At 37.4% G+C, this 15,665-nt stretch overlaps 1 protein-coding gene and 1 pseudogene across 1 annotated transcript; both read left to right on the top strand.

Annotated features, from left to right (window-relative positions):
• The first annotated feature begins 1,213 nt into the window (after positions 1-1,213).
• LOC133860303 (probable ribose-5-phosphate isomerase 3, chloroplastic) lies at positions 1,214-10,439 on the top strand (annotated as a pseudogene).
• Positions 1,523-3,774, top strand: LOC133881999 (adenylate isopentenyltransferase 5, chloroplastic). Its single transcript, XM_062321088.1, has 2 exons — positions 1,523-1,869; positions 2,126-3,774. The coding sequence occupies exon 2, from the start codon at positions 2,133-2,135 to the stop codon at positions 3,132-3,134; it is 1,002 nt and encodes a 333-aa protein (XP_062177072.1). The 5' UTR covers positions 1,523-1,869; positions 2,126-2,132; the 3' UTR covers positions 3,135-3,774.
• Positions 10,440-15,665: the final 5,226 nt, after the last annotated feature.

The raw sequence follows: 15,665 nt of genomic DNA, 5'->3' as shown, positions 1-15,665 counted from the left end.
CAATATTCTCCCGCTTATTTTACTCTATATTTTGATATAGACTAGGCAGTAAAGGAGCTGAAGGGGCAAGGGCAAGGTAAAGTTGACAGTGATCGAGGTGATGAAATATTCTCCAGTCCAAATACTAATTTTGGCAAGATTCCTCTATAAAACACGTTCAATGGTTGCTTGATTCATAAAATGACATGTACAGCGTGATTGTGAACCTCACTCCTGGCCTCCTCAACGGTAAGAATATAATGACGAGGAGGAAACTATAATTAGGAATCAGCTTCAAAATGTACGTACGGGACTTTTAAATGAATTAAATATATATAAATTACTCAGGTATCAGGCCGCCTAAAAGGAAATTAATTAATAAATCCTTTCTGCCCGCTGCTCTGTGACCCACCCAGTTGGTGGTCATCTGGATTCTCTAATTTTAATATTTTATAAAAAAAAAAAAAAGGGATATATATAAGGACATACTTTGACCAAAATTAAGAAATTCGATCTTTTTCCCTGGATAAAATTAATTAAGAAATTTGATGATCAAGCGATCGAGCACCACCTCCTGCTTTGAGCTTTACTAATTCTTAATTAACCAAAATATATTTTCATATGCATGTACCTCCGATCTTTAAGCCATTGGAATGGTGACCCTTAATTACATGAACTTTCCAAATATTAAATATCTATGTAATAGGGGCGGCCCTGATCACAATTTACTATAGGTACGTTTTTCGTTGATATACATTTAACCTATAAAACATGCTATTAATTGATCATCAACGTGGTCCCAAAACATTGTCCTATATATATATATGTATTCCTTTATAAATATATTTTTTACGGGCATGATTTTTTTTTTTTTTTTCCGAAGAATTTACGGGCATTGCATGTAGCCCAATATTTTATCCGTACCAACGCCAGAGTGGACTCCTCGAAATAGACCCTTTTCGTTTTGCGTGAACAAGGGAGAAGTTGTTTTAATATATTTATTTTGAGTCAATATTTGCACCATTAAATTTTTGAGATTAGAATTTTCTAATTTTTTTTTTAACTGAATTTAAAAGAATTCAAATAGATAATTATAAAAAAGCTACTTATAAAATCTACATTATCTATCTGATAAGTGATTAATTCAAATTTTGTTAAATTTAAACAAATAATTTGAGCATACCCTAATCCTTAAATCTTTAAAAATAAAATCATAGACGAATGATCCAGTAACATGGGGTGTACGAAACTTGCCCAGTAGGCTAGGCTAGGCTAGCAGTGGGCAAGATCAAACGGCAACACGTGGAATTAAAATGATGTTCTTTGCATCGTCCTTAATTGCTAAAAAAAGAAGAACATGCAAGCACCTTTGTGTGGTGAGTGCCGGTGGAGTCCAGGCTGGGCCCATGGAAACCCTTGCCACTGGGTGTTGCATTAGTCTTTTCCCATAATTGTTATTATTTTTCAGCTCGATCTTCCTATAAATTCATCGCCATAATCTCCAACCCGCTGTACCTCATGTCATAACATCGAAAGCCCACAACTCTCCTCCATATATATATATATATATATATATATAGAAATAGAAGTGCTCTTTAGTCAAATACGATTCGTTTTATTCCCAAAGTTAAGAAGATAAATATTTGAAAACCTTCTGTGGTGCACATAAGAGAAAGCAATTTGGTCCATAGATATCTATCATAACCCTTTATTTTTGCAACCTTTCCTTTCCTTTAGCAAATTAGCAGGCTCTCTCTCCCTCTCTCTCTCTGCTCCCTCGCTCCTCCTCTTCCGCTCTTTTTCGTTGCTTTTGTTGTGTTGAGAAAGACACAAAATTGTGCGCCGTTTTTCCACAGGGTCGCCGCGTACGTACTTTTGTATATCTCAAAGGTAAGGTGGTCCTCGAAACCATGTGGGCAGTTTTCAATTTTGTATGGCTTTTATATGTATTAAATGTTTTTTTTTTTTTTTTTTTTTTTTTTCTTACTGTTGCTTATCTTGGTCTGCGTCTTCTTCATCATTTTTCTCCATATACGTACCTGCAGTCTCTCTCTCTTTTGCTCACAATTAATAAATAAGCCTAGCCGGGTTAATTAATTAATTAATTAATTAATTAATAAACTCCATCTCTTGGTGAACTTGGCAGGTTTAATATGACTCATATGAAAATTTCTGTCTTGGACTGCAAACAAGTTGGTGTTTGTAATGGGAATTTACGGCCCGGCCTAGTGGATTTTAACATGGAATATCCTTTGTTTCGGAAAGATAAGGTCGTGTTTGTAATGGGAGCAACCGGCACCGGCAAGTCAAGGCTGGCAATCGACCTGGCAACCCGGTATCCGGCGGAGATCGTAAATTCCGACAAAATGCAAGTTTACAAAGGGCTTGACATAGTCACCAACAAAGTCACCGACGAGGAGTGCCGCGGGGTACCCCACCACTTATTAAGCATAATTGATCCTAACGCCAACTTCACTACCAACGATTTTCTCCGCCATGCTACATCAACCATGGAATCGATCACTAGCCGGGACCGACTCCCTATCGTCGCCGGTGGTTCCAATTCTTATATTTCAGCTCTAATAAATCAACGTACTGAATTTCGAATGAAGTACGACTTTCGTTTCATTTGGGTCGATGTCTCATTTCACGTGCTTCGTTCATTTATATCAGACCGAGTCGATCGGATGGTGGAAGCCGGTTTAGTGGATGAGGTCAGGAAAATGTTTGACCTCAAAGCCGATTATTCGCGCGGAATTAGGCGTTCCATTGGGGTGCCGGAGATGGATAAATATCTACGAGTTGAAGCCACCGTCGATGATGGAACCCGAGCTATGCTTCTTAAGGAGGCCATTGCCAAAATCAAGGAAAATACTTGCATGTTAGCTTGTCGCCAATTGGAAAAGATCCGTTGCCTTCACAGCGAGTGCGAAAGGAATATGCATCGACTCGACGCTACGGAAGTGTTCCTAAAGCGGGGCAGAGAAGCCGATGACGCGTGGGAGAATCTCGTCGCAGGACCCAGCTCCAGGATCGTCCGCCAGTTCCTCTACAATGAAGATCGTATGGCCACCATTGTCCAACAAGAAGTTGTTGCTGCAGCCGGCCTCGGCTCGCCGGTTCCCTCGGCAGCAGTGGCTACACTCACTCGTTAATGGTGGCTCCTATAGAATATTCTATTTCACCATCACTCACGAGGACACGTGGCAAGCTGGTACCTCATTTTTTTTAAAAAAAATAAAAAAATTATTATCAAATATTACAATTTTTACTACAAATAATTTTACAAATTAAGGTAGGAGTCCATGAATGATAAAATGATACTTAAACTATTCTTAACTATTATTTCATCATTCATGAACTGATATGTTAATTTGTAAAAAAATTGTTTTAAAAATGGTAGTATTATAAACATTTTTTTTTTTTTGAAATTTTTATTTACGGGAAAATTGTAAAAAAAAAAAAAAAAAAAAAAAAAAACGGCTTGAACTGTGAGATTGCTGTCAGGTCGTTAAGTACTTACTTTGGAGGCCGTACAGTTGGGTGCATTTTGGAATCCGTGCAAGTTCTTGCGGGGTCCATTTGATTTGATAGGTGGGTATTTACTGTATTAGTCCAATAAACCGTTAGGGCCCACGGGGTTTGTGCACGTGGGAGTGAGTGGCGTTTTGGTCTTTTGGGTGTGATGTTTTGACATGAGCTGTAAATTTCTCAGCACAATTATGACTTTTTATACATAATATTGGAATATATAAATATATATATATATATAAAAGTGCGTTCTTCTTTGAGCTATTCGCCTATTCTGCAAATTTCAGATTAATGAATTATTGATGGAATGGGTATGCCTGATTTGACAGTTGATTTCAGAACCAATGGTTCTGATTCTTTTATATGGAACTGCCAGGTTATTCTCGATCGATTTGATTTTGATTTATTTGGGTGCTAATTTTTGTGGGAATCTTGGAAATTAATTAATGGGACAAAAAGGGTAAGCAGTTTTAATTGGTAGGACCAGTCCAGGAACCATTTGTTATACCCACTCACCACCCCATGTTTACAAAAAGGCTAGGGCCTATGGGGCGAGTGACCCACATGAGAGAAAAAAAAAAAAAAAAAAAAAAAAAAAACATATTTTGTTTTAAACCATGGTGCCTTGGCAAAAAGAGAACAACACGTGTGTTGCACACAATACACAAATTTTCAGCATCGCTTTTACTAAAGAATCTTTTGCCTTGCCTTTGCGTGCGATATATATGGAAAGAAAAGAGGTTTTCAAAAGCTTCTTTCTAGGGTATCTGTCTATTAGTGTCACAATTTGCATGTAATTATATATACTAATAGACATAAGCATGGTTTGTGCAAGCATACAAACATGCATAGATGTGGCAGATACATACCTACATACATATATGATTTAAAGCAAGCACAAGCCTTAAAATATAATAAAAGATTACGACTGCAGAAAATTGCAGTCTCCATAAAAACTTATGGCTGTAATATATTTACCTACAAACTGATCGAGTATGAACAATATGCATGTGTGCCGGAGATGGAAGCTCAGTCAAAAATCTATCTGGGTGTTTCTTGTTTCGAAGTCAACCATCTATGGGTGTAAGTATATATATATATATGAGAAATGTTTAATTTCATTATCTTGTATATCTTTTGTCCATTTCCATATAAGAGATGTGCAAATCCACCATTGAATAATGTGGCCCCATAAATTCAATTGTGGATTTGCAAAAGAGATGTGCAAAAAATGTCCAAGAAAATGATACCAAATACATCTCTTTATATAATTCCATCATGAATAAATTTGGACATGGAGGAATTATTGAGAAACCCTTGTATTGTGAGGCGAGATCCTCTTTAACCTCAATCTTTACGTTTCCATTGTTCTTGTGCAATCATAAGTAGACTTTGCAAGATTGATTTTGCAAATTTGCCCATACAACGTCCTGTTACGCGGTCTATCACAAAGGCTTGTAACAACTTAGTATCAAATCCAATAGTGGCTTCATCATCTTCCTCTAACATCGAACAACGACTAGAACGCTTGGAGACTACACTTGATTTGGATCTATGCAATATACAAGAGTTACTTGCTGCCATGAACTCTCGATTTGATCAGTTGACAGAGGAGCGATGTTCGGACACAAGAGAAGGTTCCAAAAATCGTAATAGAGGACCACGAACCATGCGCCTAAGGTGGCTAAGCTTGATATTACTAGATACAGTAGCAACAAGGACCCAATAAGCTGGATATACTGGGTAGAACAATTATTCAAATTTCAAGGAATTGGTGAGGAGGAGAAGTTGCCTCTAGCTGCATATCACTTGGAAGGGGATGCACAAATATGGTGTAACGATCCACCCCCAACAACACAATATTGTTTGCTTTTGGTTCTTCTGAACCAAACTTTCTAGGAGATCATCTATTCTGATACTATATACTCTCGTATAAGCACGCTTAATTGCGGAGTTCTGTAAAGTTCATGGTTGTCACGGCTTCAAAATGTGTTGCGTCAAAATGGGTGCGAATATACATATAAACACATCCACATTCTCATATCCAGGCGATGTGGGATGTCACATATGATACCAAATTTTTTGAGATGGGAGGTGAAGAAGTGTCATGGGAAGCTTTGACAGAAGATCTCCATGCAAGGTACGAACCTACCCTTTTTGAGACTTTTGTTAGGGATTTATCTATGTTAAAGCAAGTGAGGTTGGTGATGGATTACTAGATGCATAGTTTAATTTGAGAGGCTCTTGAGTAGTGTTGGGCGGCTGGCACTCGAGCACTAGTTGGAGGGCTTTATTAGAGGGTTAAAAGACACCATCCACACTGAAGTGCAAGTACGAAGGTTGAGGAGCCTCATGGCATCGGTTGGATTGGTGTGACTGTATGAGGCAAAACAATAAGCACATCGACGACCGTCCTTGGGTGAGCTTCAAAAACTTCTTACCAACCTTCTTATACCTTCCCTTTACCTAAAAAAAGCTTGATCACCCCAAGTGAGAAACCTCAAGACCGAAAAGATGCATTAACTTCAGGATAAAGGATTGTGCTTCAATTGTGATGAGAAATTAGTGTCGGGGCATAGATGTGCGAAGTTATTTTGGTTGAAGATAATCGATGATTATGAAGTTATGACATCACAAGAAGGGGATACCTATACGCATGCAAGGATGGACAAAGGAGATGATGAACTACTCACCATCTCACTGCATCCAATTAGTGGTGTGTAAGGACCACGAACTATGAGTTAAAAGGTAGTCTTGGGCGTTGCAAAGTCATGCTTCTTGTTGATAGTGGGAGTGTACCCATAAATCCATTAGTCTCGAAGCAGCTCTTAAGGTGGGTCTCATGCTTGTGAAAGAGGGGAACTTAGAAGTATTGGTGGCAAATAGGGAAAAATTGCTTAGTAGGGAAAATGATGAGGTGTCAAGAAACATTTGAGATGAGCCATCTTTATGGTGTATTTATTTGTATTATCCATTGAAGGATGCAAAGTAGTGCTTGAGTTGATTTGGCTAAGATATTTAGGGCCTATTTTATGGGACTTCACTACCTCATGAATGAAGTTTGACTGGAATGGTGTAATGACTCACCCCTCAACGACACAATATTGTTCACTTTTGGCTCCCCTGAATTAGACTTCCTATGAGGTTACTCATCCCAGTACTACTGTCGTATAAGCATGCTTAACTGCAAAGTTTTGATAGGTTAATGACCATCATGGTTTTAAAACGCGCTATGGCAAGAAGAGTATGAGTATACATATAAGTACATCCTCATTCCCATACTCAGGTAATGTGGGATGTTGCAATTACCCCCTATTGGGACCAAGTGTCTACGTTGGCAACCCATGAGGTCACCCTATTCTTGGCGTCACAGCGAGTGCTCATTGGCGACCCTCATGGGCTTGTGCACGCCTCCCCTCATCTTAGGATGGGCAATGACTGTACTACCATTTGTAACATCACCTAAGTATGGGAATATGGATGTAGTTATATGTATATTCTTACCTTTCTTGACACAACGTGATTTAAAGTCATAATGACTATGAACCTATCAAAACTCTGCAGTTAAGTGTGCTTATGTGAGAGTAGTACCAAGATGGGTGACCTCTTGAGAAGTCTGGTTTGGGAGAGCCAAAAATGGACAGTATTGTGTCGTTGGGGGTGTGTTGTTATAAATAGTATCAGAACCATTGCCCGGCCTAAGATGGGAGGAGTATGCATAAGTCCATGAGGGTCACCAGCGGACGATGGGTCCCAAGAGGGGGTGATTGTGAATTCCCACATTGCTTAGGTATGTTAATGTGGATGAGTTTATATATATATTCATACCCTACTTGAAACAACATGATTTAAAGCCATGATGACCATTAATTTATAAGAATTTCGCAATTAAGCGTGCTTATGCGAGAGTAGTACCAGAATGGGTGACCTCCTGGTAAGTCTGTTTCACGGGAGTCAAAAGAGGACAATATTGTGTCGTTTGGGGTGAGTCATTACAAAGGGTCAAAATAGGGAACTACATGGAATCTCTTCACCCAACGATAAATTTGTACAAGAAGTTAAAAGTCTGTAAGTTGTTGCGTGAGTATCATCGAGGCCTTGTGTAACGCCCCCAAAATTTAACTAACTAGTTAACTCGACGTGCCTCGTAAGACCTATTTACCAAGTAAATAAGCTCCAAGGGATCTCTAGTTCCTATAACTCTAGGCAAAAGCAGTGGAAATAAAATACTTATCGCAAGATAATCAATTCTAAATAAACCATAATGCATTAAATATCCAAAGCAAATGTTAAATCTCCAAAGTTTCATAAAAATATAAAACATCAAGTCTAAAACCCACAACAAGTCTCAAAATTATCCTTAAAGCAATATAAAAGAATAAACCAAGAATAAAACATCACAAATTCATCAAGTCGACCATCAAAGTTATTCCATATAAAACTTCACAAGCTAGGGTCTAACTCTTCAAATACTAGCCTGGCTAGATCCTCCACGTTGCATAAGTTCTCATAGGGCTTGCCATATAATTATTGACTAATTGTAAAACATGAAGATGTTTTACAAGTGAAAACATATCAAGTGTAAGTCCTCGATTTAGTGAGTCAGTATCACATGGAAGACAATTATCTATGGAGTGAGCTCATTAGTTTGGTAAAAAGATTTCAGATTAAAATATATCATCATGTAAACCAGTTCTTTTGCAACATATCAATGCAGGAGTACAATGCACTTTTAGCTTAATAACTCTATATCCGAGCTCTTAAAGGCTTAATCCATCTCAGTAGGTTTGTGGGTCTTGATGGACCTTTAGTACAATAACGGCTACCAACTAGCAGTTTGACTGGATTCGATTGTAGATGGTCTACACAATTAGTGATGTTGTTCCTTCGTGACCAGCATACGTACATAATTGCGCCAGTCACTTATCTGGCCAATTAGATCCAAGTGGCAAAAAAATAAAGGGGAAAATACATTAACCACCCCCCCCCCCCCCCCAAAGTTTGACTACTTTTTCAATTTGGCCTCCAATGTTTAAAAATTTGGAATGTGCCCTAGCGAAGTTTCCTAATTTTTCAATGCGATCAATCTGTTAGTGATTTCCGTCTACTCTGGCGGAGAGAGACTCATGTGCTTCGCACGTGATGTTTTCCATGCATGTTCTCCATTTTACCCTTATTTAAACTCGGTCAATTACCGAATGGACCTTCAGACATTTCACCCGTGTTTCAGACAATTTCACGTTGTTCTCCTCCCTACACCACCAAACCTCCAGCCCTCTTATCCCACGCAACCCAAAACCCCTTCACCTACGCACCCAGTCCCGCAAACCCATCTCCATCAAAGCTCTCTCAGCTCCAATCCTCACACAAGACGATTTCAAGAAGCTCGCCACCGACAAGGCTGTGGACTATGTTAAGCCCAACATGGTCCTCGGCCTCGGCATCATATCCACCACAGCCTTCGTTAGGGGTGGGCACGGGGCGGGGCAAATTTGTGCCCCTTTTGCCCTTGCTCCGCAACCCTGAAGGTGAGAAATTTTTCACCCGTGAACCGCAAGAAAAAGGATTAATCTGTGAGGGGTGGGGTGATGTGAGGCGGGGGGTGCGGGTTGGGCAGGTTCACTAGGGGGAAGAAGATGAAGAAAAAATGAAAAGAAACAAAAAGAAAAAATGTGTAGCAAGATGGAAAACATGAGCTTTAATTAGTTATTCCATTTCCAGAGATGGAAAAGTCTCTCTGGAAATGGAATAGTCTCATTGTAATAAACTAATAATTCCATAATCCATTTACAAATTACAGGGAGCATTTAATAATTCCGTTTGCAGATGCAAAACTGCCAAAACCCAAGAGAAAGGAATCCGAAGGATTAACCAAACGCACATGAGCATTAATTAATAATTAGTAATTCCATTTCCAGAGATGGAAAAGTCTCTCTAGAAATGGAAAAGTCTCTGTAATAATTCCATAATCCATTTAAGAGAGCATTTAATACTTCCATTTACAGATGCAAAACCAAAGAGAAAAGAATCCAAAGGATTAATGCATATTTTCAAACCATCTGTAGTTTACAGCTGTAAAACATTAGTGCCCATTCAATCCTCAACTTCCGCAACATGCCTTCTAGATGCTTCCACCACGGTCCTTTAGGCTTCAACGCAACAACACTTCATCTCTTCAACACTCTTTCAAATCTTTGCATCTTCATCTCTTTGTTACTGTACAGGTAGAATGAAGAAAGAATGAAGATGAAGAATGAACAAAGACGACGAATGAACAAGCTGTACAAATCTCAAAACGAAGATGAAGAAAGAACGAATAAGTGAGGGCTAGAAAAGGTGAAGAGAAAATGAAGACTGGGAGAGTGAGAGGTGAGAGCAACACATGTAGGAAATGAGATGAGGTGTTAGGGTTTATTTTTTTAGGTCTTATATATGCTGTGCGGTACGGGGCGGGGCGGGTATCTGGTAATTTTTAAAAGCACAACTCGCGCCCCGCTCCTCCCCGAATGGTTTGGCAAAAACCCAAACCGTGTCCGCATTTTTGAACGTGAAAATCGTGTTTGGCAGGTCGGATCAGGGCGGGGACAGCGGATCGGTGCAGTTTGAAGCGGTTTTGCACACCCCTAGCCTTCGTCGTAGCCAAGCTCGGCCACCTCCTCCAGACCAGTCAGCTATCCAACATTGTTGGAATCTCTACCTCGGAATGCACAAAGGAGCAAGCCTGCCAACTAGGTATCCCTCTCTCGGTCCTCGACAACCAACTGCGCCTCGGCCTTGCCATCAACGGCGCAGAAGAGGTCAACCCAAATCTCAACCTCGTCAAAGGTTGCAGCGGAGCGCTCTTGTAAGAGAAAATGGTGGAACAAGGGAATCTTTATGCGTTTTGTTCTTCTCTTTCACCACTCTTTTCTCTTAGTTTTCTTTGTTAATCTTCATCTTGAGGCTTAAGCCGTGGTGCAACTGCAAGGTTTGCCATGGTGTCGATGGTAGCGTCCAAATAAGGGTAAAATGGAGAAACACGCATGGAAAACATCACGTGCAGAGCACGTGAGGCCCTTTCCGTCAGAGTAGACGGAAATCACTAATGGATTTGCTACATTGAAAAATTGGAACACTTCGTTAGGGCACATTGCAAATTTTTCAACATTGGAGGTCGAATTAAAAAAGTGGTCAAGCTTTGGGGGGGTTAATTGTATTTTGTCCAAATATAAATAAATAAAATTGGATTATAGGGCTTCGCCCGTATATGGCAGCCCATGACTAAAAGTCATGCCATATGATGCAATTATCCTTTGTCACTTATATGCATGTAATGATAAAGTACTTACACGAATTTTCATACTTTTTTCATTTATTTCTTTTCCAGTATTTCATATGAATAAACTGAGTTCACATCGTTATGAAAATGAGTTCGTGCAAGTAAAGAGAGTATGCATGTTTCATATATCAAAATAGTATGGCAAAAGGAATTAAATAAAAGTATCCGTGTGACATTCACTCTCTTTGCAAAATACTAATGTTAGAAGGTATTGCTAAACCAAAAACCTACTCCAGAACCCAAAAACTGACGAAATAGGATGCTGGAATAGGGTATGATCAATCATGGAAGTGTTGGGATTGATCCTAACAGGGGTTGATTGACCTTAAAGGGCTGAGATTGATCCCGGCTCGTTCCGAGCACTCCCAAACCCCATAACGACCTATCCTAACATCGGGAACGCTTCTAAGGGTTATGGAACTTCTAAAGCATCATCCTAGATACTATCTAAGGCCTCAAAGAGCGAATCCAAACCTTTGTATTTCTATTATAGACACTTTTGTGGTTCAAACAAAACGGAGTTTACAACCTGGTGATTAAATACAACCAATCAACCAATAAACTTCACTCAACAAATATGGTCTTGATAATCCAAGATGCTCAACTCTAAAAAATAAATCGGTTAAAATAATCATCGAACTAAAAAAATGTATTTTTAATGGAAGAAATAGTCAAACTAATCCTATACAATATTCTAACGATTCAAATAACTTAGGAACACTCTAACACACACTGACCTAGAGAAAATAATCACTCAACACAATGGAATAAGAAAGGGAAATGATTTCCTCAGTTTGTGGGGCTTTGAAACTCCCAAATAATACTTTAGAACGATTGTATTTTGTCTTTTTTCTCTCTTCTCTCTCAAACGACTTTTGGAGGTTTAGAAAAATGTGTAGCTAGGTTTATGTTAAGGAGGTACTTATAGGCTTAAACCATCATTTAGAAACCCTGAAAGCCCTTAAAATTTGCATGTCTTCGGACTGTGATCGATCCATTAAAAATATGGATCGATTCCTAAGGTTTCTACGACCCTTGGATCAATCATGGGGTCCCAAGGATTTATCATCCCAAGGGAGGTCGATCCCTCAGACCAAAAACTAGCTCAGGGGTCCTACTGAGTCCAAAATCTCATCTTGTTATGCCTAAACTCGATTCCCATTAGCCTTAGGGTCCAAGTTACTAATATCTTATCCTTGGTTAATATTAGGATGTTACACCTATTCCAAATGAAAGCCATTAATTTGGGAGAGTGTAAGGCTGCTGTTGTGAGTTTTAAATTACTCACAAGCGTATGAATTGTTTGGAATATAGTGTATGTGCAAGTGCGAGATCGAATCCACAGGGAATTGCATTGTAAAAATTAATTTCTATTTAAACTAATCCTATTTTAACCTAGTTCCGAAATTTGGAATTTTCTCAAGCAAAATAAATAACTAAATAAAACTGAATTAAAAACAATAGATAAAATGCATTAAGGTTTTAGAATTCACACTCACTAAATCAAAGCACATATTCTTATGTTTGCAAAAAAATCATTTGCATGTTCTAATTTTTATAAAATTACCTATTGAAAAATTCAATGAATCCGTCATTTCTAAAAATCACAATAAATATCCAATTTAATTCAAAACCATCAAATGTATCCGTTTGATTAACAAATCACAATGAATATCCAAATTAAATTAAAAGATTCAATGTATCTGTTCGACGAAACACATTGAATATTCAACGTTTGCACATATATTAATCGAAACAATCAATTAAAAGAGTTTTAATCCTTTAATTGAATTGAAATGAACATACATTCGGGTTATACAAACAAAACATGAAAATACAAAATCTAATCAATGGCGAGGCTTCATCTTTAACCTTAGTTGAAGATTTTAACCTCTCATGACTAAAAACAAGATACTAACTTTTATTAAAAACATAAACATGTGAGACTTACAAAAAGAAAAACTTTACAAGAGGAAAAATGCACCAAACGGCTACAGTTCTGACTTGCGCCTCTTGTCCCACACGTTCACTCACATTTTTTCCACTTGACGCCTCTACCCTTGTGTAAAAAAAAACATCTTTTTTGCCTTCTTTGCTCAGTTCACGTACAAAAGACTTCGTTTGTTTTTCTTGTAGGTCCCACGTAACATAAAACTTGGCTTTCCTCAATTTTCTTCTTTTTCTTTCATTTCTTTTTTCTTTTTGGTCCTACACTTAACAGCAAGGTTCTTGGCTTTCTTCAATTTTTCTCTCTTTTTGGTCTTGTACAAAATATCTCATTCCTTTTTATTTCCCCCCCGCCCCTTTTTTTTTTATTCCCCCCCCCCCCCCTTTTTTTTTTGCAATTCCACATAAATACCATCATTTTTTCTCAATGACCTACAAATACTAAAACACTAAAACTAAAAAAAAAAAAAATTTGAAAAATAACAAAGCTAAAGATTTAACAAATGAAAATTAAGGGGGTCTAAATATATAATATTTAACACTTATCAAATACCCCCAATCTTACATTTTGTTAGTTCCTTAGCAAAACAAAATGAAAAACAAAATGAAAGCATGAAACATAAGTCCACTATCGTGGGAGAGATGATTGCATTTAGTATATGCAATAAGCCTTTTAAGCCCCTAGGACTCTCTAGTGGACGAGTGAAGTCTCGTAAGGGTTTGCCAAAAATGGTACCCACAAACATTTTAAAGCACTATATTGTTGACAAAAAAGGACTTACACACAAACACATGGTTTAGACATCATGAGTAGGTTTAACAAGGTGAACATCACATTTATATCAGGACATCAGAAATCATTTAACTCATAACTGAAAAATTTAGACAACACATGCTCCAATAAGTGAGATTAAAATAGACTCATAAGGCTTCAATTTTTTTCAAGGTTTGTGTATCCCAAAATTCATAGAAATTTTATCAGATGAAAACAACCAAGGCTTAAAATCAAAATATGCTTTTTTTTTTTTTTTTTTTCTTTTTTTTTTTTGTGTCGGCTGTGCAATGCCTGACTCCCTTAAGCTTTCTAATTGACCTATATAATGAGTGTTGGGCCAGTAATTCCCAAACTAGACGGTTTTAGAGCACTAGATGTAGAAAAAATCCCTAAGGATACTCAAGTAAAAAAGACTACGAAGCCAAATTAGCCATACAATCAACCAAATTGAATTTCTCATCTTTTAAGCGAACTCTCAATACTTAGTGAGGCAAGAGTCCCGGTTACTAAATGAAAATATATATATATATATATATATATATATATATATATATATATATATATATATATATATATATATTATTTTGAAATTAAGCCAAGGTTTCCTATCATCCTACAAATCACATGCAAGACACATTCCTCAATTCAAATCTCATACCTCACAGACCCTATGTTAAAGTGCTTGTGATAATTAACTCAAACAAATGAAGTCTCTCTAATCCAACAGGTGAGTCAAAAGATTCAGATTTCTAATGACATGCAGTGTTTAGGATGTGAAATAAAGCAATGACATGCAAACTACAGTTACGATGTAATCATGCTCAATCAACATTATAACACAATTTTTTTTTTTTTCAAAATTTTCTAGAACAAAAAGACAAAAAAAAAATAAATAAACAAACAGACAGAGTGTTTTCCCATACCCCCAAACTTGAATTACACATTGTCCTCAATGTGTAGTATAAAAATAGGGGTAATTACCTTTCCCTCCCATGAACTACCACCCTATGTCAACATGCCTCCATAAATTGACAACTCGACTAAAATATAGCATTTAACTACCAATGTTACAAGTTTTCCCCCCGTTTCGTCAATCAGAGGGGTTAAATCTAACAGTCAACGCCTCACATGACTATCACATGCCGTTTTACAAGTTTTTCTTCCTATTTTACCCTCATCTTCGTTGTCAGTTCATGGGAGCATGTTGGAAGAGGGTGGTAGTTCATGGGAAGAAAATGTAATTACTCCAAAAAATTAGAATCTATGCCAACAATTTTTTTTTTTGATAAGTAAATGCCAACAATTCTTTCTACAATTCAAATCAATTTCTTCCTATTTTTATCTTAAAAGGTTTAAGTTTACGTAATTAAACTTTTATATTTAAATTGTTCTTTTAAATATATATCTGAATCATGTACGCTTCACCGAAACCAATTCAATAAAATTCCAAAACACCTTCCCATTTATGGTATAGACAAAAAAGCCTCATGTGTCCAGAAATTTGCCATGGTGTTGGATGATAAAAGAGGTGGTACCAGTTGTAAAGAGACTACATGCATTTTTTTCTCAGTTTTTTTTTTAGTAATTTTTCTTGCACAAATTTCGTACAACTTTTGTACAATTCTAAGAACTTTCTTTTTTAAGATCAACCATTAGATATTTAAGGCCCACATGTAGGAAATAGATCAAATGGTTGATTATTAAAAAAAAAAAAAAAGAAGTTGTTAGAGTTGTACAACAATCATTTTTTTTTTTTTTACTTAAAATGATTGTTGTACAACTTTCCCTTTCCCTCGCACATGCTCCCAACACGTGACTAAGCCTTTTTGCAACGACCCGTAAATCTGATACAAATACAACACAATGTAAGTAATGCTATGGCAAATTAAAGTATAGGTTTTCCTTCTCTGAGTCGTTCTCTACATTGTGTGGAATGGCTGGTGTGCGTGTTGGAGATAAGTATGCGACTCCAATACACGCTGGGTTATTTTTTGGTACTCATAAATTGTGTTTCTTTTCTCCCTGCCAGAATGTATGTGACCCACTTGTTTTCACTTTTGTAATGCATCATTGTCAAACCAATGTATTTTCCAACCCATTTCAGGCCTTAAGCCT

This window comes from Alnus glutinosa, chromosome 1, assembly GCF_958979055.1.
Source record: "Alnus glutinosa chromosome 1, dhAlnGlut1.1, whole genome shotgun sequence".
NCBI classification, from domain to species: Eukaryota; Viridiplantae; Streptophyta; class Magnoliopsida; order Fagales; family Betulaceae; genus Alnus; species Alnus glutinosa.
This window is presented reverse-complemented; position numbering and strand designations above follow the sequence as displayed.

Coding starts and splice junctions, on each gene's coding strand:
- LOC133881999 (XM_062321088.1), top strand. CDS start 2,133: ATGACTCATATGAAAATTTCTGTCTTGGACTGCAAACAAGTTGGTGTT.